We start from the raw sequence: 24,736 nt of genomic DNA, 5'->3' as shown, positions 1-24,736 counted from the left end.
TATATGAAAATCAGATGCTTGAGGTCAGATCAACCAGTATTTTGATTTTACAGTCTTTCTATAATAATATATAATTACTGAATGTAAGGTAACTAGGAGGATCACAATCCTACTAACATGCACAACCTCTAAAATCGTTTCAAGAATGAAGCTGAGGAAGTGTTTGAACACCAGCTTTTTAAGAAAAGGCAATTTTTAGGGCTTCCCTGGTGGTGCAGTGGTTAAGAATCCACCTGCCAATGCAGGGGACACAGATTTGAGCCCTGGTCCGGGAAGATCCCACATGCCGCGGAGCAGCTAAGCCCTTGTGCCACAACTGCTGAGCCTGTGCTCTAGAACCTGCAAGCCACAAGTGCTAAGCCCACGTGCCCCAACTACTGAAGCCCATGTGCCTAGAGCCCATGCTCTGCAACAAGAGAATCTACCAAAATGAGAAGCCTGCACACTGCAACGAAGAGGAGGCCCCACTGGCCGCAACTAGAGAAAGCCCGGAGGCAACAACAGAGACCCAACACAGCCAAAAATAAATAAATAAATAAATAAATAAATAAATAAATATATATATATATTTTAAGCAATTTTTAAATGAAAAGTCACTGCTGTATTTCCTTTGTCTGGACTTCTTCAAAGTCCTAACCTAAACTTTATTTCCAACACACTGTTTTCAATTACTTATTATAGAAGAATATTTTGATATTACATAATATCAAATACTGTACTATATAGAAATAGTATATAGGAAGATATTAAAATGGTGTGTTGGAGGGGGAGGCAGTTTCTGTCTAATGTGTGTCTCTAAATGAAGGAAAAAAGTGAATAACAAATTCTCTTAAATGTTGGCAGCTGTGCTTACCTTGCAGCAGTTGCTACTTCTCATTTTCCTATAGCAGAGAGCAAACTATCAGAGAGAGAAACTTGCTTCTTTCTTGCTAGTTTATATGAAGCTAGAGACAGTTGTCTACTCAAAGTTCATTTAAATTTTTCTCTTAAGATCTTCAAAGAAGGTGTCAATTGATATATCTTGTACCTTGTATTTGAATTTTCTGAGGTTGGGGTAAAGGTAAGGTGCCAAACAATGTAATAGAACAAATACAATATTAGCTCCTTGACTGCTGTTAATTTTTTTTAAGTATTTTTTAAAATTAATTAATTAATTTGTTTATTTTTGGTTGTGTCGGGTCTTTGTTGCTGTGTGCGGGCTTTCTCTGGTTGCAGCGAGCGGGGGCTACTCTTCATTGCAGTGCACGGGCTTCTCATTGCAGTGGCTTCTCCTGTTGCAGAGCATGGGCTCTAGGCATACGGGCTTCAGTAGTTGTGGCACATGGGCTCAGTAGTTGTGGCGCACAGGCTCTAGAGCGCAGGCTCAGTAGTTGTGGCACACGGGCTTAGTTGCTCCACGGCACGTGGGATCTTCCTGGACCAGGGCTCGAACCTGCGTGGCCCTGCATTAGCCAGTGGATTCGTAACCACTTGTGCCACCAGGGAAGCCCCAACTGCTGTTAATTTTTTTGTGTCAGAGATTGTCATTTTCTCATGTCCTCCATTCTGTCTACCTAATGTGCAAAAAAATGGTTGAGAATTATGCTCTGAGAATTACTATTTTCTAGTAGAGTAGAACCAAAAAGCAGGTATGTGTAAAAACCTGGCCCTGATCACTTACAGTTTTTTTTTTTTTTTAAAGGATCTTCTTTGAAAACGTTTAGTAGCTTACCACAATCATACTTACAATAAAATCCAAACTCCTTATGATGCCAGGTGAGGCATCAGTGGTTCCTATACTTTTTGACCTCAGGACTCTTATACTCTTGAATATTTTAAGAAACCCAAAGAGCTTTTGTTTATAGGGGTTATCTCTATTAATATTTACTGGAATAGAAGTGAAAACAGAAAAAAATTTAATATTCACTTACTTGTTTAAAAAATAAATGTTTTGATTGAAGCTTATGAAGAAAATCTGGCCTCACACATATAGCTGGAAAAGGAAGGAGTATTTTAATAGTCTTTTCAGATAATGGTGGATATTCTATGATAACTTCAGCAAAACTTGAATGGTAATTTCTTAAAGGTTGATTGCTATGTGGAATCTAAAACCATCAGTGAACTTTTTGCATTCTTTTTATACTAAAATCCATTGATCTGTCTTGTACTTTGAATGGACCTTTTACCAACATGCATGATTCTGTAATGTAATAGCATTGTTATTAGAAAACATTGGTTCACTGAGTTATGCAGATCTTTAAAATGTTGACATGTATTATTATACAATATAAAAAATTACATTTACCTGATGTCACCTGTGTTAATCAGAAACAGTCTTTAAGAAGTCTTGATAGCTTGGGAAGCTGTCAAGCTCATGGTGGCAATAATCAAGATTTCTAAAATTCTAACTTTTGCTTTTTCATTGGCAATAAATAGTCACTTTTCCTTGAAGTGACAGGCTCATTTCATTCATTTTTGAGAAAATGTCTGCTAAATACCTAAGTGTGAATAAGCATACTTTGCATATTTTCTCAAGTGCAGTGGTGTTCCATGAAAAAAATGGCTGGTTCAGCTCTCACACAGACATTTGCACAAGTATTTTTTTTCTCAAGGCAACCATTCTATTTCAGTTTCACCAGAAATGCTTTAAGCATACTTCCCATTTCATCACATAGAATATTAAGAAAATGTATACTCAAGGGCTGAGATTTAATAAAATCAACAGTTTTTACTACTGCATCTCATAGAGATTCCCCAATGAAATAATATATGGATTATGGCAAAGGAATGCACAGTAGCTGATCTATTCACACAAGCTGTTTCATCACTGTTCCTAAATCCCCCAGCCCCCCACCCCCGACCCCAGGTGTGGGTGGGGAGGCATAGGGAAGGCAAGGCCACTTGACAGGTCCTTCAGTGCTGTTCACTTTGGCTGCTTAGGGTCCACTGGAGTGACTGTCCAGGCATAGGAACCAGCAGCTTCAGTTGTGAAAAGGCAAGAGTCACAGAGCCTGACTGTGGACCAGTCCTTATCTGTTTAAGCCTCCCTTTTCTGTTGGGAGCAGATGGCTCCTCCTGTGATGGCTTTTGGTGATGTATCGCCACTGCCAGATGTCACAGAGAGGTTTCAGAGGGCCTCAGCCACTGCATCTACTTCAAGTACCTTCTGAACCAGTGCAGTTCAGAATTGCTTAAAATACTTAACACAGTAAGACACACACTTTAACCAACAGGCGCAAAACAGTGTGTTTACTTCATCCCACCTTCCAAAAAATGTGCTTTTATAACCAGTTGAATACGTTATTTAGAAATTCAAGCTATATTTTTTGCCAACACACAATTCAAGCCACTACATTTTAACAATTTGTTTACATTATCAACCCTACTAATGATTTTAAAAATCATTGCTGCTGGTAAGTTTCCTTTCATAAACACACCAACCCAGCAAGAGACTTTGCAGCCATGGCTAGGGTATTCAGCTCCTCCACTATTGATATGACCATTTCCATTTATGCTTACTCCAGTAATGTAAGATGATATATAGACCGAAGTTGAAAATTCTTTATTTTGGGGGAAGAAAAATAAAACATGTGATTACTTAACACTCCAGTTTTTCTTAGTAAAGTGTTTCACCGAGACAGACACGTGTTAAGAAGTGCATTTTTCTGCTTGTGCTTGTGCCCTGCAGTAATCTGAAATGTGACGTTGCCCATCTCTAGCAGTGTGGTTTGTTTGCAGGGTAGGGGTGAGTTTCTAGACTATTCATATACTCAGTCCTGAACACACAGGCCTGTTTTATTACTTTGTTTGAAGATTGGGTGTGTCTAATGTAGTAGAAATTCTTGCATTCAGCGTTAAGTACAGACGAAACACGTTTCAAAGCCACATATAAAAGTCTTCTTAATTATCCATTTTTTAAGATTATTCATATGACTGCTTTCCTCCTTTCAAGTGAATTGCTGAGATTTATTATCCTTTCTAGTTCATTAAATCACTAAAATTCTCTACTGGTGCTATAAATAAATACGCCAGGCCATGAATTGAGACCAGTTGATAAAGGCAGCTTTGTCCTGGGTAACTGAGTCTTGCTCCTCATTAGCCCATACTTCTCTCTGACTATGCGAATATCTATTAAATTTTAGACTCTAATGAAGCGAAGCCTTGCTCTGAGCACCTATGGGGACTTGCTTTAAGTCATGCTTTAGTATTTTCAGTTGGACTAGATGCTAGATGGATGCAATGTTATAAAACCACATTTGTGCTTAGACATGTTCGGGAAGCCTCAGGACACAGTTCACAGATGTCTCAGTTCTTTACCACTGTACCTCGTGTAAACCTGCATCTCGGACAGCTGGAAACTTGACAGCCCTTGGTTTCAGACCATGTTAGCCCAGGACCGGTTGCACTCCACAATGCAATCTAAGGTTCTAGATGGACTTATAAGTGCTGGACTTGATTGTTCCTGTTACAGAATGATTGTAAGCCAGGTGTGAGTGTGGTGCTTTTATCTCTTGTTGGGAGGCATGGAGGTGAGGCCCTTGGAGAACTCACCTAGTCAGACTGCCTAAGGCAGGATGAAATGTGGGAAAGTGCAGCGTGGAGAGGCTGGGAAACCTTCCTTGTAGAGGTGTCTGTGGACTGCATTGTGAAGGATGGGTAGGCTTCTGACAGGTGGGCTGTAAGGAAGAGAGGGCAGGGAGGATGGCGGGAGGCAGTGGGCTCATTTCAGTTCAGGAATAGTCTTGTTTGCAAAGTGAGTGAATGAGGAGTACAAGTCACAGGGCTTGGAGTCAGGTCATGGAGATCCAGAATGCACTGCAAACTGTGTGGCTTCCTCTCGCTGAGAAAGATGAGACAGAATTTCTTCTTTTTTTTCCTAGATAGATGCTTGGTCTGCACTCCTAGCATGCTGAAGCAACAGGTGAGACCATCCTCCTTTCACATGGTAACCTCTTTAGGAAGAGCAGCACAGAGTAGTTGGTTAAGACTTGGCCACATGCTGGGACTCGCCTGGTGGTACAGTCGTTAAGAATCTGCCTGCCAATGCAGGAGACACGAGTACGAGCCCTGGCCTGGGAAGATCCCACATGTCTTGGAGCAACTAAGCCCGTGTGCCACAACTACTGAGCCTGCGCTCTAGAGCGCGAGCCACAACTACTGAAAGCCGCACTCCTAGAGCCCGTGCTCCACAACAAGAGAAGCCACCAAAATGAGAAGCCCATGCACTGCAACGAAGAGTAGCCCCCGCTCGCCACAACTAGAGAAAGCCCGCGTGCAGCAATGAAGACCTGACGCAGCCAAAAATAAATGAATTAATTAATTTTAAAAACTTGGCCACATGCCACTTAATAAATACCCCTTTTCATTTCCTTTTTATGCCATATTTTAAATTTTATGAGAGAGTATTACATTAAACAAATACTGACATCAACCAGGTCTCCTGTACTGAACTCTCAGTGGATCATGGCATCCCTACAGCTGGCTAGTAAAATGCTTATGCAGAGACCTGACTCCTTTAATTTTGATCACCCTTTTCAGAGACTGTCAACTCTTCATTGGTTTGGTTCCAGTCATCATCAATACCATGGATCTTGTATGAGTCTAGGCAGTTCTTGACTGTGGTAAAACCGTTGCTTCTCTGAGTGTTACTTAAAAAATTTGGAGCACTAATAGTTGAGTGGCCACTTTTCGAAGATATATTTTTGACTCGAATGCTTTTAATCTACTCATTTTACTTAGGTACACATGTAAATACTGTCTACCTATTGTCGTGTGATGCAGAGATTGGGGAAACCCAAATTTGAGAACATATTTTCACAAATAGTCTTGACTTTCTAAATGAAACTTACTTGAGCATTATTTTATGAGCAACTAAACTTTATACTATACCTCCGGGCAGTTGTACTGACCTACTTCTATAGTAGCTCTTAATTAAAAAAACAAACAAAAAGAAAACTTGCTAAATATATTATTAGAATTGAATTTTTGTTTAAAGTACCTCATTTTCTTAGTTCTGACACATGCAATGAAACTCTGTATAGAAACCCCTCAACTTTTATTCTGGTTAGAACAGCATGAGAGATAGAAGCAACAAGGGGTACTTTATTGGTGCCAAATAATTATTTCCTGCAGCAAATGGTGGTCGTCTCTGAATGTTACTTGGTGTTGATATAGTTAAGGTTATGCCAGCGTTTACAGTACAGTGTGCCTTTATATTGTGTCCTTCACAACAGTCATGGGGAATTGTAGACTTTAAAGCTAATTAAAAGTAGCGTAAAACATATTTTTTTATTTGGACTTAAAACAGATTTTACTTTGAGTTTTTGCCAGAAGCTGGTTTCTATAATAACCCTCCATCACGGGCTTCTAATTCTACGTGGATTTTTTGTTAGAACATGTTTTTGTGACTCAGTTTAGAAATGTATGTGCTTTTTTCATTTTCATTTGGTGGTCTCTACTCTAGAAAGGATATATTAAAAATTGGGTTTGAAGATGCCTGATAATTTCAGATGTGTTTGTGTTTTCCTGTAGCACAATTTCTCTCAGTATAGCAGATCTCTTATTTTTAGATCTTGTATTGTTTGCTTAAAATAACTATATTTCATTCTAGTCACATACATTGTAAAAATGAAGGAAGGCGTTTCATTAAATAGTAATTAACTAAGGCTCTTGTGGATACGTGTATGGTGATAGTCAAAACACAAAATTGGTAACTTGTCTTTTCTATGTGACTTTGATAAAATAGGAAATTAAAGCTTTTTGGTTTTTGTTTTTCTCTCGCCTTGCCTTTAACAAAACTATCCTACTGATTTTACAGTGATAAAATTTTTTAGTGTAAGATAATGTATATCATTCCCTCAAGTGTTTTGGGGGGCTGTACTATGTTGAGGGAGAGGAGAGCAGTGCTCATTTCTAAGTGCCCCTGAGTGACTGAGGGCAAACGCACAGTGAAGTGACTTATGTTTGGGAATCTTGTTTTATCTTGCAGAGCTTTTTCACTAAGTTGTAGATGTTGGGGAAATTGGTTTGTTACATCTACCCTGTTAATAAACAGGACTGATATAGAATGGTGTGAAGGTTGGTTTGAAGGTGGTCAGGATTTTTTCTTCCTGTTCCATGTGCTCATTGGAAAAGTGTGGCTTTATCAAATAAAGCCAGACATTCTTTGGTTAAGTACGTAAGTGAAGAGGGCCTTTGGATTTCAGTGATCTGAGTGTAGAGATGAGTTTGGTTATTATCTTCCTAATATCAGAAAAAAATATACTAGGCAAAGTAAAAAATATCTATGAAAAATATTTTTTATTTGACTAAAACATATTTTCCTCCTCTGTCAACTAAAGCCAACAGCCGACCTGGAAAAAGCCGCAGCTGTGGTCAGGCAGAGTCCTTCTTTCCAGAATTTCCAATAGGTTTAATGTCCCCTGTTGGGTCAGAACAGCCCCCCTTCGGGCCTTCTCAGAAGAGACCTCCTGAGGCCTGGTTTTACTTTTCTTTGGATAAATTGTTTTCAAGTACCTAGGAGAAAGTCATACATATAATGGGATCATTGTAATATGATAATAATATTTCTCCCTCTTAAAACTAATATTTTAATATTGATTCTATTTGTTTGAAAATTATTAATAATTTCAAAGGAGTCATTTAGCTCCAGGTTTAACCTATGTATCACATTGTTGTAGGTTAATAAATCTTTGATTGATTGATTGATAAAATATCTTTAGCAAATATTACCCAGTTAATAGGCTTCTATTAAGGAGTTTTAAGTACATGTATAGTTGTGTGCCATGAGAATTTAGGAGAAATACATTGTATTAATGCTGAAACTCTTACCAGTCCTGGCAATGGAAATTCTCATTTTGGAATTTCCATGTAGACTTTTTACCATATCATCGGTTGTCATAGTAGCAGTCTCAATTGAGAATTGTGATTATATACTTTATCAAATGACTGGTTGATGAAAGCTCAATTATTCTAATGTAGTTCAGCCAGAATTCTGAGCCGGCATCTTGCCTGGTTAGGGGAATAATTAGCCAACCTAAAGAAGAGAGCCCTTTTTTTCTGTTGAATTATATATATTTTACCTTATTTCACTGATTGTAAGGTGCCATCAATTGTAAGGTATGCCTTTATTTTATGTACCAGTGAGAAAGGGGAGGAGCCTGAAGTTATACTCATAAAATGCCGTCAATTGTAAGATTCAGCCCAATTTCAGAGATGTTAAAATGTTGCAGTGGGGGGGAAAAAGGAATCTTATAACCAATTAAATGTGGCACATGTCTATATATACATACATAGAGTTTTAGTTGGGTTTTGGTTATAATCATAATATTAAGATATAAAGAAAATTATATTAAATAAATCATTATTTCTAACAAACATTATACAGATTCTTTAATTCTAGAAATCTAGAATTGGAAACGATAAGAGATATTGTGTAGTCAACAACTTTCACACACAAGGAAACTTAACATGAGATCACTCAGAGTATATAAAAATTAGCAATTGATTATCTTGTTTACTAAAGGATCTTAAACTTTACAAAAGAATTTATAGTATTTTTTTAAATACCTATCATTAGAGTATCTCATATGATATATTTTATATGTTCCTCTCAAGATCACCTCATTTAACACATGATAGAGAATGATACGGCATTTAGCTGAGTTGTTTAATAGTCCAAACAAGGTACCCATAGACATAGCTATAATCATCAAATATCATGTTAACTGCTACATGAAATTTTAAAAGAATCGTTGTTCCTGCCTTCAAAGAATTGTCACATTCTACCTTTGGGCATTTTTTCCAAATTTAATGTACAATTTTAAGGTTAACTGGAACTTTGTGTGGTGAATAGGAAATGACTTAGTGAAACAGCCCATGAGCCTCATCCCTCCAGCCACACAGAGGCATGCCTTGCCCAAGTGTTTGTCTTAGTTATCATCACGCTTGGTGCTAGAATTCAAATTGGGTCATTGTTGAGAGGCCAAATTGAGTTGCTCATGTAGACGTTGCTGGGTGGCTCTGGACTAATTGCCACTTTGGGCTCTCTCAGGAGGTGGGTACAGCTGGGTATCCACCAACAGGTGGCCTTGAAGTCCAGTGGACACCCAGCCTGGAGTGTGGGTTCCAGGTGCACACCTGGCATTGTGTGGGACCTGATCACAATGCACAACAGAGATCTTGATTATTGAACCTCACCTGCAAAATCTGAACAAGAGCCCCAGCAAACCGGAGCCTGCTTGGTGGGGCTGGAGCAAGCCTGCAGATGGATGAAATGTCAGTAGCTGTAAGCCAGGAAGATTAGGAGGGCAGGGAGCCAGATGAATCTTTGGGTTTTTGTGTTTTGGAAAATTGTATCACAAATATTTCCTGCTTTGGGTACAATTGTTGCTAATAGTGGAAGTTTACCTTTGCAGAGCGTTTTCAACTTCTATCAAAGTGCTTTCACAAACATGTAATCTTGCCTTCAGGAGAAACCTGAAAGGGATGAGCTAGGTAGAATCACCCCATTTGGCAGATGAGTAGAATGAGGTTTACAGATTCTAAGTAACTAACCCTAGGTTCGCTAGTTATTGGCTCTTTTTTTCCCACTATACGGTGCTGCCAGCGCTTGACTGTATTTGTTTCCAAATTTAACATGCATATAGTCTGTTTTCCAGCAACTGTTGCTATCTTTAGGGATTGCCACCATTTTGTCACTTATGTTTTATACCTCCCAGATCAAAACATAACTTTCGCTCAGTACTGAAGAGAAAGATAAGCAAAACCAAAACACTCTTCCGTCATAATTTATCAGGTTATATTACTCTCCTCTGTTAGGTTCTGGAGGTGTCCACCCTGTAGCTGTTTAGGTGTCTTGTAGTAAACCAAATACAAGTCCAGACAAGGAGTGCAAGGTTGGAGCAAGTTAAACAAGAGTTGCCAGCATTGTTAGTTGTTGACATCGCATTTGTTGGTATTAACCATGAATGGCTGGCTTTCTAATTTTCATTTTACTGGAGAGCCTCTTCTGGTTTTGAGTGGCTTCCTCATGGCTGCTGCGCTCCTGTGTTCCTTCCTGTTACAGTTCCTCTCCGTTTCTTCCCAGAAAGTGTCCTCCCATTCTTCTAGCAGTTGCTTCCTGCAGGGTACAGAGTATATATATGTTCATGGTTTTCATATCTGTAAATTCGGACGTGTGTTTTTCTTTTGAAGTAGATTAGAAATGTGAAGATAAAGCATTACATAAGATTGTGGGGTAATTACTGTGGGTGAAAACTAGAGCGAGTGGAACAGACACAATTAAGCAAGCAGTCAGGAAATCTGCACTCTAGTCTGGACATTGCCCCACAACCTAACTGTGGACTTTTCACAAATCCCGTAATCTTCTGGACCCCTAGTTACCTTATCTGTGGGACAGAGTTGCATTAAATGATTTCTATAGTCCCTTTTAGTTCCAAACCTTACTCAAGTCCCCAAACTGAATAAACAAGATTCTGTAATACCAAATAAAGACCGGATGTCTGGCAAACCTTCCAGTGGTGAAGAGGATGATTTGATCTAAGTGAGCTTAATTTTGTTCATAATTTTATTATTATGGGGAATTGAATGGGAAGAGATAAAGGTGATTGAACTTTCCGGCAGTTATAAAATTATCTGAAATCCACTGCTATTCGCTAACCTTTTAAGCTTGGTTCCCAATCTTGCTCACCATTGCATGCCCGACACCTAATACACCGCATGATCAGCATGTTTGTATTTTGAGAATACTTTCATAAAAGATTGATGGGCTTCTTGACTTCACCTAGTTATTTACTTTAATAGGGCAAATTAACCATGTCTCATAACAGCTTTAAAATTCAGGACGTGTAGGAACAAGTGGTATGCTAGCCAGAAAGAAATTTTAGACGTGAAATTTGACAGTAGATACCAGACCGGTATTCTTTATTCTTCAACCCAGTGGGTGATGTTTATGGGTTACAGATTCAATAGATGGGATTTTAACTATTTATATTTAATTTCAAGGGGGGGAAAGAAGCCATAATTTGTGTTTAATGAGATAGACTATAGAAATGAAAGCAGAAAATAAAATGATACAATGAATATTTTGACTATTCAAATTAATGTGCGATTTCCATAACATTTTATTATGTTCTGCATCATGAATTACTCTGAAAGACAGATATGGCTTCTCTTTCCAGAAAAATAAACGCAGACTCCCAATTTTGCATGTGATTTGAGGGGTTTGTTTCATGGGCTCCATTAAGTTGATGCAGCCTTGCCTTCTTCCTTGTCTAGTGGCCCCTAGTCCAAATTCCTGATAGGAAAGAACCCTAGGATGTTAAGCCTTAAAAGTCCTTGGAAATAATCTAGACCAGTGTTACTTAAACTGTGGTCATGAAATCAATGGACTGTATCAAAACCAACATTAAAAGAAAAGAATAAAACAGAAAATACCAGAGTGTTTCATAACATGCTAAGCATAAGTTTTGTTTTGTGACCTTCTTTCCATCTGTATATAGATATATGTGTTTGTGGGTGTTAGTACCGGGTCTGAATACAAAATGGATTTCTTACTGTGGATTGAGGGTAAAGTTTGAGAAACACTCATCAATTCTGGATGAACCTTTTCATTGTGTAGGCGCTTTAAAGGCTAAATGATGTGTTGCGACACTCTCCCTCCCTCCCCCTCCCAACACACACACACACAGCTCTTTAACTTTTAGTGGCTGAGCCAGGACTGAACTAGACTATTTGATCGCTAATTGTGCTGTACCACAGTGCTAATTTTTTGAAATAGAATTTGAAGTAGATTATTTTAAAATATTAGGTGGTTCATCTGTTTCACACTTGGCATTTTTTAATCCTTTATTTTTCCCCCTAATTGTCTCTGTCACTGCCCTTTAAAATAATTTGGGCTTGAGCTTCTTTTCCTGAAAATTGAAAAATATTTGGGGACCTCTCAGTTGGCTGTCTACACATCTGAATCATAGAATTTGACACTTAGGGGCTGATCAGAATTTCAGAACAAGACATGAAGGTTCAAAATTAAATTATTTTTAATTATTTGTCCATTCACTTGAATGTGAAACGCGGCTCCAGATGTTGATACCGGAACATTGGGAAGACCTTGTAACATTCCCTTAGTCATGTGTATGAGGTTTTCTCAAACTTGAATGTAATATAGATTACTTGGAGAGTTTTGTTAAAATACAGATCCTGATGCAGAGTCTGGCTGAGGCCATGGGTTCTAACAGGCTCCCAGGAGGTGCTGCTGCTGCTCCTTCGACCACACATGCAGTAGCAGGGACCTTATATTAACTGTCTTATTATCGTGGGAAGAAACGGTGGCTCTCAGTAAGCTTTTCATTGTCTTGATTTTATTCACATTTTCATGCCTTTCCAAATTGGCTACAAAAATTAAAATATCTTTCTTGTTTTTTAAAAAACTGGATTATTTTTTGTACTTAAAAACATGTCTTTAGGGCTTCCCTGGTGGCGCAGTGATTGGGAGTCCGCCTGCCGATGCGGGGCACACGGGTTCGTGCCCCGGTCCGGGAGGATCCCACGTGCCGCGGAGCGGCTGGGCCCGTGAGCCATGGCCGCTGAGCCTGCGCGTTCGGAGCCTGTGCTCCGCAACGGGAGAGGCCACAACAGTGAGAGGCACGCGTACCGCAAAAAAAAAAAAAAAAAAGTCTTTAAAACAGCTGTGCTCATCGGTCCTCACATCCATGAATAAGGACAAGGCCCCTCTCTGCAGCACTGTTCTAGGTGATTCCAGTTTAATAAATATTTCCAAGCTTCTCCACAAAACTTAATTTTCTAAATAACTGAAACTTAATTTTACAAAGAACATTTTCTAAAATATTATATAATTTTCTTTCTTAAACTATTACGTGCACTTTTTCCTTTATTTAGTGGTATAAGAGCAGTGTTTTTTGGAGGCTTCTGGTAAAGGGTGTTGAACTATATGCAAAATGAATAAAAACCACAAAACTTCTAAGTTATTGTGTCTGTCTTTAATGCTTTTTGTCTGTTTTGGCTTTCCAGCTGCTGGTAAGTCTGTCTCAAAACCCTTCATTTCCCTTCCATTCTAATTGATTACTTCTGACCTGAAGGAGCCAGCTACTAGGTTTGTTAGAAGTACACAGGGAATTAATCCCAGTCAAAAGGAGCTCCCTGTCCTGGGGACTTTCCTAGGATGGTGATGGTCAGGAAGTTCAGTAGCACTTGAGCAGGAGAGAAATCCTTTGCTTTTAATCATATTCTGAAAAGTTAGCTCTAATAGGAACTCACTTGTTTCTTCTTTGTGCCTTTCTCCATGTGTTTCTTTCTCTCTGTTTCTCACACACACACACACACACACACATTGTGTGGTGAAGTGTGTCTGCAGGCAATTGGAAGTGTGTGTGTGTGTGTGTGTGTGTGTTAGCCCTATGACTGGGAATACGGTACTTGTAGTAAATACATGGCACTTCAGAGTTTGTACGAAATGGGGGTGAACAACCTGTGCTAAAGACCATGGTTCTCTTTGCACACAGTCTGTCCTGCAGTGGCTTTGTAAACAGGTTTAAGAATAATAATGATGACAATAAAGAGGATATTCCTTGGTTCAGTTTAGTGATTCCAGGTCCCAGGGATTTAAAGTCTGATTTTAGTTGTGTTATCTTTAGTAGATTGTCGGTTATAACAGCAACCAAAGCTCCCATTTGTTGGGCCCTCGCTCTCAGGAACTCATTATTCCGATGGATGTGGTGCAGCAAGCAGGGCTGTGGTCATGAAGGTGCATCAGGTGGGGGCAGCACGTGGCTGCCGCCCTTCAAGCCAGCAGGAGTGATAGTGCTTCATTCTCCTCATTAGGCCCCCCTAGAAATGTATGTGCATGTGTGGAACCTGCAGCAGGTGTTTTGGTTTTTCCTTACTCAGCAAAGCTAGAAACGTTGGAGGATTCACATCTGTAAAAACCACGTAGTAGTTAGTACTGTTCTGATTCAAAGCCGAAAGAACCTGTTTGCATCTTAACTGTGCAGCATGTATCATTTTGGGTAGCCTTATTATTGGTTTTGTGTTAGAATTTGTGAATTACATTCTTTAAAACTGTGATGAGGCTAAATGTAACCATAACATTTAGGTTGAATTTTTTTGAAGTCCTGAACAGGGCCCCATTTCACATATTTTTAGTGAATTACAGCCTTTAAACACTGATTACCAGATTTGTCTCATTTGAATCTTATTTTTACATCCAGAATGTGTCTTATGTTTCAGTGCAGCTAAACCTACTGGTATCATTTTAGTCTAATTAACAGTATTTTGTGATCTGGGACTCCTGTCAAAGATCATTATAGGAGTTAGAAAACACTGGGGGGTAAAATGAACACATGACCTCATCTCTTATTTGTACTAGACTATAACTTGCATTCAAAGAGACTAAAAAAGGAAAAAGAAAAATTTCATTCCTTCCCATTAAGCTGTAATAAATGTGTTTAATATGGTTTTGCTATTAATAATCCCTTTTAGCTGGTAGAATGGAAGATTTTGTTTGAAGTACTAGAATGCTGCCGGGATAAAGATTTTACTAGAAACAGTAGATATCAGTCCCTGCTTGTTTAACTGGGGGAATAAAAATGCACATCTACTGAAGAAAAATCTGTGGACATAAACTCTTCTCTTCCTGTTTTCAAATATATCTCATAGGTTGTTTATCTTATTTAAATGTACAATAATATAGTAGCCAAGAGAATGCAACTGCTGTTCCTTTAATATCAGAACTATGCACACTACAATAGGTGTCACTGTTTTGCTTGGTCCAATCATGACTGGTGACTTCAGCTATTGGCTCCGAGCACTGGCTGTCTGACTCCATCTGCAGGGCTGTAATACCTACTCTCCTCCGATCCATTCACCACACAACTTCAGCCGGCCGAACAGACTCACGCGGCTCCAGCACATCTTGCTAACCTAATTCAGAAAACAAGTGCTACGGCTCTCTGCCTGTCACCTTCGCGCAGTGTAGCATTTTCAGGTGATCTAGGAAACTGGGTTATTTTTATGAGCAAATAAGAGAAACAGGAATCATGATGGGGATGTATTTAACAGACCCAGTACTGGATAAAACTTAAAGCCAGTTTCTAATTCAACATAGTAAAAAGGTCACCTTGCCCGGCTGAGAAAAGAAGCAAAATATCAGCTTGCTGGTCTCTGCTCTCATCTTAGCTCGTGCTAGCCTCTTTTCCTTGATGCTCACACCGATTTGGAATATCTGGCTATAAAGAGAGACCTACTGTACTCATGGTAGATGACAAGGAAAAGAACATGAAATGTCTCACCTTCTTCTTGATGCTTCCAGAGACGGTAAAGAACAGGTCCAAGAAAAGCTCGAAGAAAACAAATCCCAGCAGTAGCAGCAGCAGCAGTAGCAGCAGCAGCAGCAGCAAGTTGCCTCCAGTTTGTTATGAAATAATTACCTTGAAGACTAAAAAGAAGAAGAAGATGGCTGCTGATATATTCCCCCGAAAAAAACCAGCCAACTCCAGCAGCACCACTGTCCAGCAGTACCACCAGCAGAATCTCAGTAACAACAACCTTATTCCGGCCCCGAATTGGCAGGGTCTTTATCCCACCATTAGAGAGAGGTAAGTGCCGGGCCAGCATATTTACTTTAAAAGTTTTCCTGTGTTGAAGTTTCTGCTTTTGCACAACGTGTAATGTATTTTAACATAAATCTGTGTTTCCTCTTTTCCCAGAAGCTTTATTGGTAATGGAAAACTGCCTTGTATCTTTTCCAGAATAGTACAGCTGTTTTCCTCTTAGATAAAAATGTTTTTGTAAGCTGTAACATTTAGGTGACAGGGTTGTGTCTGTGGGTTATAGAAGATAGAAACCTTTTATTTGTCCTTAAGTCTAAAGAAAAGTTTGGATAACTTTTTTTTTTTAAAACTTCAGTTACTTCCATGTGTTTGCAGTGATTACAGACGCAGTTGTATAGTTGGAACCTTTATTTGTAGCTTTACCCTGAAGTTATTAAACTGTTGTTTAGCTTGTGAATCTTTTGTGGGTTTTGTATGTTGGGGAGGGGGTGTTAAAACGCTGTGAATTAATGAATTGCCTCTGTTTACAGAAATGCAGTGATGTTCAATAATGATTTGATGGCAGATGTACATTTTGTGGTTGGGCCACCAGGTGGGACTCAGCGGTTGCCAGGACACAAAGTAAGCAACAGATGCATTACTCGTTTAGTACTGAGATTTACAAAGAGGGACCCTCTCCGTGAGCCTGGAACTTGGGGTGGGCAGCTTGCCAATGGCAGGCAGTGCGTGTTTCACCCGATCACAGAGAAAGTGCAGCGTCTCCAGAGGGCCTTGGCCACGCTTAATTTTTTTTCTTTGTTTCCTTTTACCCTGCTTTATGTCTCACACAAAAACATGCCCTCTTAACTCTACAGTCATGGGAAGTTGTTGTGATAGGTTAGGAAAGTCATATGTTTACCCTTCTCCGAGAAATCTGTTAGATAAGCTTTTATTTTATTTATTTTATAATGAGGGAACTTGAGCATCAGTCTGTTAAAGCCTTGATAATTAGCAGCATAGAGACTGGTTTGCGTGAACTTCTGTCTTTTGCTTTCATGGCCAGATCCACTGTACCTTGGCTTTGTCAGTAGAGCAGGTGTTAGGTGCTCTGTGTCCACTAAAGCTGATTGCTTAGAGTTGTTTTTCTGGATTGATTTGCTGAAAATGTTTTCAATTTAGTGCATGAAATAAGATTTCCCTTTCTCCACAGTATGTTTTAGCTGTTGGGAGCTCTGTTTTCCATGCAATGTTTTACGGAGAACTTGCCGAGGACAAAGATGAAATCCGTATACCAGATGTCGACCCTGCTGCTTTTCTCGCTATGCTGAAGTAAGCATCTTGCGTATGTTTGGAAAGAGCTTGTTTATGCTGTTTTTGTGCTCTTATGGCTTCACAGTTAAGTATAACTTCCAGGTAATAGAAAAGAGAGACTGATGAAGAAAGTGGGTGCTGCTTACCTTGTAAGTGTTTTTGATGAAAACTCCTGTGCATCTTTCATGGGGAGCATGTGGAATGAAGCAGGCATTTACAATCACACCTTGACATGGAATTTGGGGGCAAGTGGCACGTATAGTGATTTCATTTTTAATGACTTATAATTAAAGAAAAAGAACTTTCTGGTGTGTTATCTAATAGAGCATGTTCTCTGTGAAAGTATTGTGTGTGAAGAAGTCTTTAAAAAGACATAAATTATATTTTTGCTTCACAATTCCAGAAATTATATACATTATTTAAATACTACCAGTTAGGAGGTTTTTAAGTTTTCTAGGAGTTATTGTCTCCTATCAGCAATTATAAAACTTATTATCTGTTGAAATTGTCTGATCTTGATGCACACATACGTACACATGCTGTCACATGAAGTCAGATGCTATTTCTCAAGGATAAGAGACATTTGCATTTTGTAGTAGAGGAGAAATTTTTGAAAGATGAATAATTTTCTATAGATGTATACGGATATGTTCAGAAAACCTTAAATTGGTCATACAGAAATGTAAAGTTATAAGATATAAATTTATTTAAAAAATAGTTTTCTCTCTCCTGGGTCTTTTGCAGAATCCAGTCAATGTTGACCAGATAACTCGAATCCACTTCTGTGACCTGTGTTGGTGCTGGACAGTGAGACAGTCTACTGTGTGTTTAGGGTCCAGCGATTATTCTAAGTGATGTTTAGGTGATTGTTCTTGATTCTTATTCTGGCACACCAAAGTGTACCAGAGTTCAAGGTTACCTGCTGCTGTGGGGATTTTGAGTCACTGGAATAAATTACAATGTTTGTTGAAAAAAATTATTCATTGGCTCAACAAGTTGGACAGTAATCCCACAAACATTTAAAATGCTGATATATATTGTCTTCTGCCTACTGAAAAATAAGTATTATAGTTAGTTCCAGAACTTTAAAGTGTTTAATTCTTTATGTGTAGTATAGTTTTGAAATCCATTTGTTGCTCTCTAGAACTTTCATAGTGGGAGATAGGGAAATTAAAGGCAAGTGAGCACGTGAAGTACCAAAACATAAACTAATCCGCTACTTTTAACGAACAGACACTTTGTGACCTTGGTAATGTTTTAGAGATATACATACAGAACTCAGTTTTACCTGTAGCGATTTTTGTGTGTTGTTTTTTTCCCCAGTGAAGTTAGCTTTGTATATTTGACATTATTTCTGTTGCAGAGGAGAATGCTGACACTAGTTCGGCATTTTGTCATCACTGTAGTCAAGTAGACTGTTGTGTTGCCGCAGATATATGTACATAATTAGGAAACCCGAGTACGAGTCAGAAAATTCCGTTTCACCTAAGCCATTTGATTCATCATTTGACAGGCATCTTTTCTTATAAATGTGTTGCCTAGAATATATCTTGATACAGCTTTTTAAAATTATATGAGCAGTCCACGTAAAGTGGTAAGAATCAGAAATGTAGCAGGTGCCATTTACTGTCATGCTGGGCTTGATCAGCACAGTGTAGTTGCCTGGGATAGTGGAGGCCAGGTTTTTCTCACCCCTGCATTGTGGGTGAGTAGCCAGTACTACTGGAAAGGGGGCTGTCAAGAAAAAGGGAAGACTGCTCATTTGCCAGTTCTAGGGTAAGAGCTACAAAGTGCTGACCGTGCTGCAGAATCCTCCCCATGGTCCTGGTGCTGCAGGTATTTAGTCGAGCAGTCTTGCCATCTTGCCAGTGGCTGGCTTAGTCTATCAGAAAAGAGTAAGGGCTTCCTGGGAGAAAAAATTCAGGTTCCATTCATGATTGTGGTCATTTTTCTCATTGCCATCCTTATATTTTTGTACTTTGTTACAGAAGCTATTGCTTATTTCCTGTTATATGTGTTTCAGTAAGGAAAATGTCACAGCAAGTAGCTAGAAACATTTTTTAATTATGTTATTAGTATGTATTTTTTACTCATGTGCAGTTATTACTATCTCTTAGTCAGCCACAGCATCTAAAAGAAGCAAATGATTTCTATCTTTACATAGCATCTTGGGAGACTGACACTGTCCCCCAAAACAATAAGAAGTGTCTTATCTCCTGAAATGGGGACACTTCACAGAAGCACACAAATAGTGCATACTTAGACTTTCTTAACTTTGTTTTTTAATTAAGTGTATCTGGAAATAATGTATTCTTTAATTCTGAAGGTGGAAGGAATGTGTGGGGGAGAAGAAAGAATTTAGAGTTTAAAAAAAAAAGCCAGATACAAAGCCTGCGTTGGATTCTATGTAAAGTTAACCGGAAGATAGCATTGGAGCCCATATTTAAAAATCTATTGAACTTGGAACTACTTGAAAAATATCTTAAGATCAGGTTTTGTTTTGTGTTTAAGGAAAATCCAAGTCATTCTTATATAAAAGCGTCAAGATGCAATCATTGCTAACATTACAGTATTGATATTAAAGATACTTGTTTCCATCTGAATTTGCAGAAAAATTTTTAAGTAAGTCTACATACATATATTTCTCCTAAAACATATAGGGGTTATTTTTCACTAAATATAGTATAGTATATATAATAGAATTTTGCTATATTTTTTCCTCATATTCACTATTTTTGATTTCAGCCCTTTCTTGAATGTTCTAGTATCTTCTATATTTTGTAGCTTTAAAATAGAGGCTAGAATGGTTACATGAAGTTAATGTCTTTAATTATACAAACTTTCTACTAAGTTGAAATATTAATAACTTATGAATGTATTTCAGATGTTGTTTTAATGTCTAATCATGTTTGTAATAACTGTTACATAAGATTTTCTTGGAACTAACTTGAAAGTAGTTACATCTTTTCTCACTGGACACGCTCATTTTTGTGAAAATTCCGTTTACATGCAGCGCTGTTTCTTGCAGATACATCTATTGTGATGAAATTGACTTGGCTGCTGACACAGTCTTGGCCACTCTTTATGCTGCCAAAAAGTACATCGTCCCTCACCTCGCCCGGGCCTGCGTCAATTTCCTGGAGACCAGCCTGAGCGCCAAGAACGCCTGTGTCCTCCTGTCCCAGAGCTGCCTGTTTGAGGAACCGGACCTGACCCAGCGGTGCTGGGAGGTGATCGACGCCCAGGCCGAGCTCGCTCTCAAGTCTGAGGGGTTCTGTGATATTGACTTCCAGACACTAGAAAGTATCCTCCGCAGGGAAACTCTGAATGCCAAAGAAATTGTGGTTTTCGAGGCAGCTCTCAACTGGGCTGAAGTGGAATGCCAGCGACAAGATCTGGCTTTGAGCATTGAAAACAAGCGCAAGGTCCTCGGGAAGGCGCTTTACTTGATCCGCATCCCGACCATGGCCCTGGACGATTTTGCAAACGGTGCTGCACAGTCTGGAGTCTTAACTCTGAACGAGACGAACGACATCTTCCTTTGGTACACCGCGGCCAAGAAGCCCGAGCTGCAGTTCGTGAGCAAAGCCCGCAAGGGCCTCGTCCCGCAGCGCTGCCACCGTTTCCAGTCGTGCGCCTACCGGAGCAACCAGTGGCGCTACCGGGGCCGCTGCGACAGCATCCAGTTCGCCGTCGACAAGAGGGTGTTCATCGCGGGCTTCGGGCTGTACGGCTCCAGCTGCGGCTCAGCCGAGTACAGTGCCAAGATCGAACTCAAGCGGCAGGGTGTCGTCCTGGGGCAGAACTTGAGCAAGTACTTCTCAGACGGCTCCAGCAACACCTTCCCCGTGTGGTTCGAGTACCCGGTGCAGATTGAGCCAGACACCTTCTACACGGCCAGCGTGATCCTGGACGGCAATGAGCTCAGCTACTTTGGACAGGAAGGCATGACAGAAGTTCAGTGTGGCAAAGTCACTGTCCAGTTCCAGTGCTCGTCGGACAGCACCAACGGCACTGGGGTGCAGGGGGGTCAGATCCCCGAACTTATATTCTACGCTTGAGCACGCTTCCCGGAGCAGTGCGGGCTCTGAGGTGCACACCACACTCCTGCTTGCTTGATGCTTAGCTCAGCTGCAGATATGCAGTCAGCGCAGGTAGTTTGTAATGAACGGAGCTGTAGGCAGGTTCTGATTTCTTTCAACCTTTTAATTATGTACAGGCAAAAATGCAGCATTCAGCTTTTAACTCTATGCCTAAAAAAGCCAAGTTCTCATCAAGGCTTGTGGTTCTTAGAGTTGGATCTATACATCTGGGGAGATTTTGAGTTCTTTTCCAACTGCCCCACTGACCTCCCAGTTTTGTCCCTCTTAGGACAATTTTCAGATCACCTCAAATTCCCTTTTGGGCTTTATTTTAAATAGGAATAAATAGTCTAAAATAACAATAACAAGAATTATTTTTAAACAGAACCCTTCACTTCCCAAAAAACAGATAAACCTCAGTGTACAATTTTGAAAGACGTTTTGCTTGGTAATTAATAATTAAGAAAGTAGACAGTAGTCACTTTACCTTCTTATTTTATTTCCTTTTAAATATTTTACTTTTGGGCATTGCTTTTTCTTAAATCCTAAATTCATAAGATTGTTAAGTTTTAAACTGCAAAGTGTCAATGTAAAGTAAGAAATTGGAAGTTTTAGGTCATGACTTTTGCTACAGACAGATTTATATTCTTTTAGTTTAGAAGACAGAATATTGCAGTACAGAGACTTCTTTTAGAAGTAACTAAATTATAAAATTTTATTGTCATTAGGAAAAAGTTGCAGGCCTATTAATTTAAACTAAAATGGTTTTAAAAGGAAGCCTAAAAAAGTCCCATACGACAGATAGTTTAATTGATGGCAAATTATAATACAGAGTTTGAAAAAGTCAGACCCTTTTCCCTGCTTAGCTTCTGATCCCTGCCATTTGCTGGTTTTCAAAAGTTGTACTGTATAGAATTCCTATTCCCTTTTTCCCATGAAAAGAGGACCAAACAATTCTTTAGATGAATGGAATAACAATTAGTTTTGTAGCACCACATGTTAATGTAATGAGATATTTTATTCATTGATTTTTTTTTTCTTAATCTGTAATGTATTTCACCGGATCTACTTTGACCACATTGTATCTTCTTAGTTAATTATAATTCTGTCCTGTTCCTGGACTGCTAGAATCTGGCCTCTGGCCATCTTAAAGTGCCAATATATGCCTGCAGGGTTTTTAGAAAATGGTCTAGAGCGATAGACTTGGTGATACCTAATATTCACTGCCTCAGCATCACATCCAGCTCTCTTATTTGTCCACGGATAATGTAAACAAAGGAGGGAAAAGCTCATCAAAACATTCTCCTTCAGCGAAGGCTTGTGCTGGCTTAGTGCCTGTGACCCTGGTGGTGTCCACTGTGTTCACTCCCAGTTGAAGTATCCATGTGTTTCTGGGCAGCTTTTCTGCCCAGCGTGATCCTGAGATGGCTTCCCCGCCACCCAGAGTGTGGTCACTGGCCGCCTCCTTCTTCTGCTCTGTGAGCCCGAAGCTGGCTCTGGAGCAGGGGTTAGTCCTGGGGTGGGTGTGTGCGTGGGTGCCCATGCGCGTTCAGGTGCGTGCCAGCTCAGGAACTGTCTCCTCCCTGCCTGGTCAGTGAGGGCTGGGACAGAAATGGTCCCCCTGCTGGCCCCAGCCGGGCCCCAGTGAGTGACTGCCTGTGCTTCTGGGCCACTTCTCCCCCTGTAGACATGGGCTTGTCGCTTCGGCTGGCTTCCCTGATGGAGGAGAACACTGGATTATGGGAAATGTTTTAATCACCTTTACCATCACCTATGTCTGTTAGCGTAGATGATCAAAAGCTATTACGGTGATTATAGATGAGTATTCCCAGGACAACTTTCCAAAATTATCTAACAATTATTTCTTATTAGCAAGATGACAGTAGTTTTGGCAAACTATGAAATAAAGGTACGTTTTCAATTTAAAAAATACTTCTACAGAGGGTTTTATTTATAAATTATGGTTAAACATTTCGGTAACTCATAGTTACCTTGCAAATTGGTAGACTATATACCTAATTGGAAGGCACTAATTTTTAAGCCAGAGGAGAAGAAACTTTATTTAGCACTAATTTCATCATATCAGGTTGTTGGCGATGGGTGTGATAACCTTAGAGTGAAGAATGTTCATTCAGTAACACCCATGGTCAGTGCTCCTGTTAGTAGCTGCCCTCCAGAGGCTGGGGAACCGCTGGGTGAGAGCCACGTGAGATCCTGTACACTAGGTGTGGAAGAACTTAATTTTATATTAATTGCTATCACCTGAAAAAGAAAAAAAACAAAACCCATCCATCATCTGATTGGCTGGTGCCAAGATCTGTGGGTTAAATTTGAAAGTTGTATTTAAAACAAGAAAATTTTATCTTTTAAATCCTATTCTCCCTTCTGCATTTTCAGTGACATGGAATTAAGGCTAATGTGCTTGCTTTATTTTCTTTGGTAATCTCAAATTTTGTAGCTTTTAAAACTAGAAACCATTGTTCTGACAAGGCGGGCAACTGTAGTGTATAAATGCAACTTTATTGAACAATGCCCTATAGATGCTTTTCCCAATGTACCTGGCAGTCTTTGTCATTGTTTATATCCTGGGGATAAGGGGAGCTAGGCTAGCAGTTCTAATGTAACATTCTTTAAGCATATCTTAATATAGTATTTAAGTAAATGGTCTAATTTCTACATAACTGTTGCACTGAACCGTCTTTTTTTTAAGGTGTTTAAATAAGCTCGCTAATTCAAGACACTAGCCACTTGTGCATCAGAGTGCTTGAATTCAGTAGCTTACAGCATTATTTATGAAGGAAAAATATATAAATATGAAGTACCTCATGTTGAATGTTATTGTACTGTATTTTTAATGTAACAGTGCAGACCTTGTTAGACACATGAATGTATATAATCATGTTAAGTGAAAATAAAATAAAACTGGTTCATAGATTTGTTTTCCTTAGCATTTTTGTAGGTCCCTTGAAATAGTAAAAAAAAAAAAAAAAAACTCATTCTGGCACTTTTGGTTCCACTTATATTTTACAGAGATGGTTTTTTCAGGAGCATTTGTTTGCTAAGTTATTCACATATCCTTGATCCCTAAAGAAGTAAAAATCTGAGGCAAAAGCATAAAAGAACAATGAATATGTTAATCAGTTACATTGTGGAAAGCCTGACTGTTAAGTTGATGAGAGGGAGTGAATGAAGTTGATGAGAGGGAGTGAATGGATACATTTATATTCCAGGAATGGAGTTTGTGGTTGGCTGGCATTCTGGGTAGAGTTGCTCAAATGTCTAGTAGATCTCCCTGTACTCTGGGCTATTGATACCAGATCACATCTAGCTTTAGATGTGACCAGTGCTGCTGCTTATTCCTGCTTTGTTATAATTGCTTACGTCTAGGAATAAAAAAGATAAATGTCATATGACAATCGTGAATATAATTTTTAAGTCCTCAACTGTTTTCCATTATATTTCCCTATATCAAGTACATATACACACACACACACACACGTATAATTACACACACACGTACATATGTTTTTTGCTTTACTACAGCTTTCTGTTACTTTTATATTAGAGTTTATTGTGAAACCCTGTGTATTTGCTTAACTACTTCATCTACTCATAGTTCAGTTTCTATAGCATACCTACTCAAAGGATTTTTGGAATTATTCCAAAGAGTAAGAGAACTGGAAATACCCATTCTCATCAGCGTAATTACAGATACAACCTGGATTGCAAAGATCCTTAATCCAGGAAAGTCTTAGCCATTATCTCTTCTGGTGCTCTTTAAACTTAATCCACATGTGTTTGTTTTCAGTATCCCAAGAC

At 39.2% G+C, this 24,736-nt stretch overlaps 1 protein-coding gene across 5 annotated transcripts in view; it reads left to right on the top strand.

The window, feature by feature from the left end:
- Positions 1-23,851, top strand: part of BTBD3 (BTB domain containing 3) — a 38,915-nt gene extending 15,064 nt beyond the window's left edge. The window contains exons 2-6 of one of the 5 annotated variants that reach the window (XM_027118177.1): positions 4,860-4,900; positions 15,305-15,590; positions 16,076-16,166; positions 16,735-16,853; positions 19,864-23,851. In XM_027118177.1, coding sequence (XP_026973978.1) covers positions 15,448-15,590; positions 16,076-16,166; positions 16,735-16,853; positions 19,864-20,896 — 1,386 coding nt within the window. In that variant the 5' untranslated portion in view covers positions 4,860-4,900; positions 15,305-15,447 and the 3' untranslated portion in view covers positions 20,897-23,851. Of the gene's footprint in view, positions 1-4,859; positions 4,901-12,837; positions 15,591-16,075; positions 16,167-16,734; positions 16,854-19,863 lie in introns of those variants that run through there. The other 4 variants (XM_027118180.1, XM_027118178.1, XM_027118176.1 and 1 more) reach the window with 4 other exon arrangements.
- Positions 23,852-24,736: the final 885 nt, after the last annotated feature.

This window comes from Aethalodelphis obliquidens, unplaced genomic scaffold (genome assembly GCF_003676395.1).
Source record: "Aethalodelphis obliquidens isolate GAN/ISIS:26980383/991018 unplaced genomic scaffold, ASM367639v1 scaffold18, whole genome shotgun sequence".
Classification (NCBI taxonomy): Eukaryota; Metazoa; Chordata; class Mammalia; order Artiodactyla; family Delphinidae; genus Aethalodelphis; species Aethalodelphis obliquidens.
This window is presented reverse-complemented; position numbering and strand designations above follow the sequence as displayed.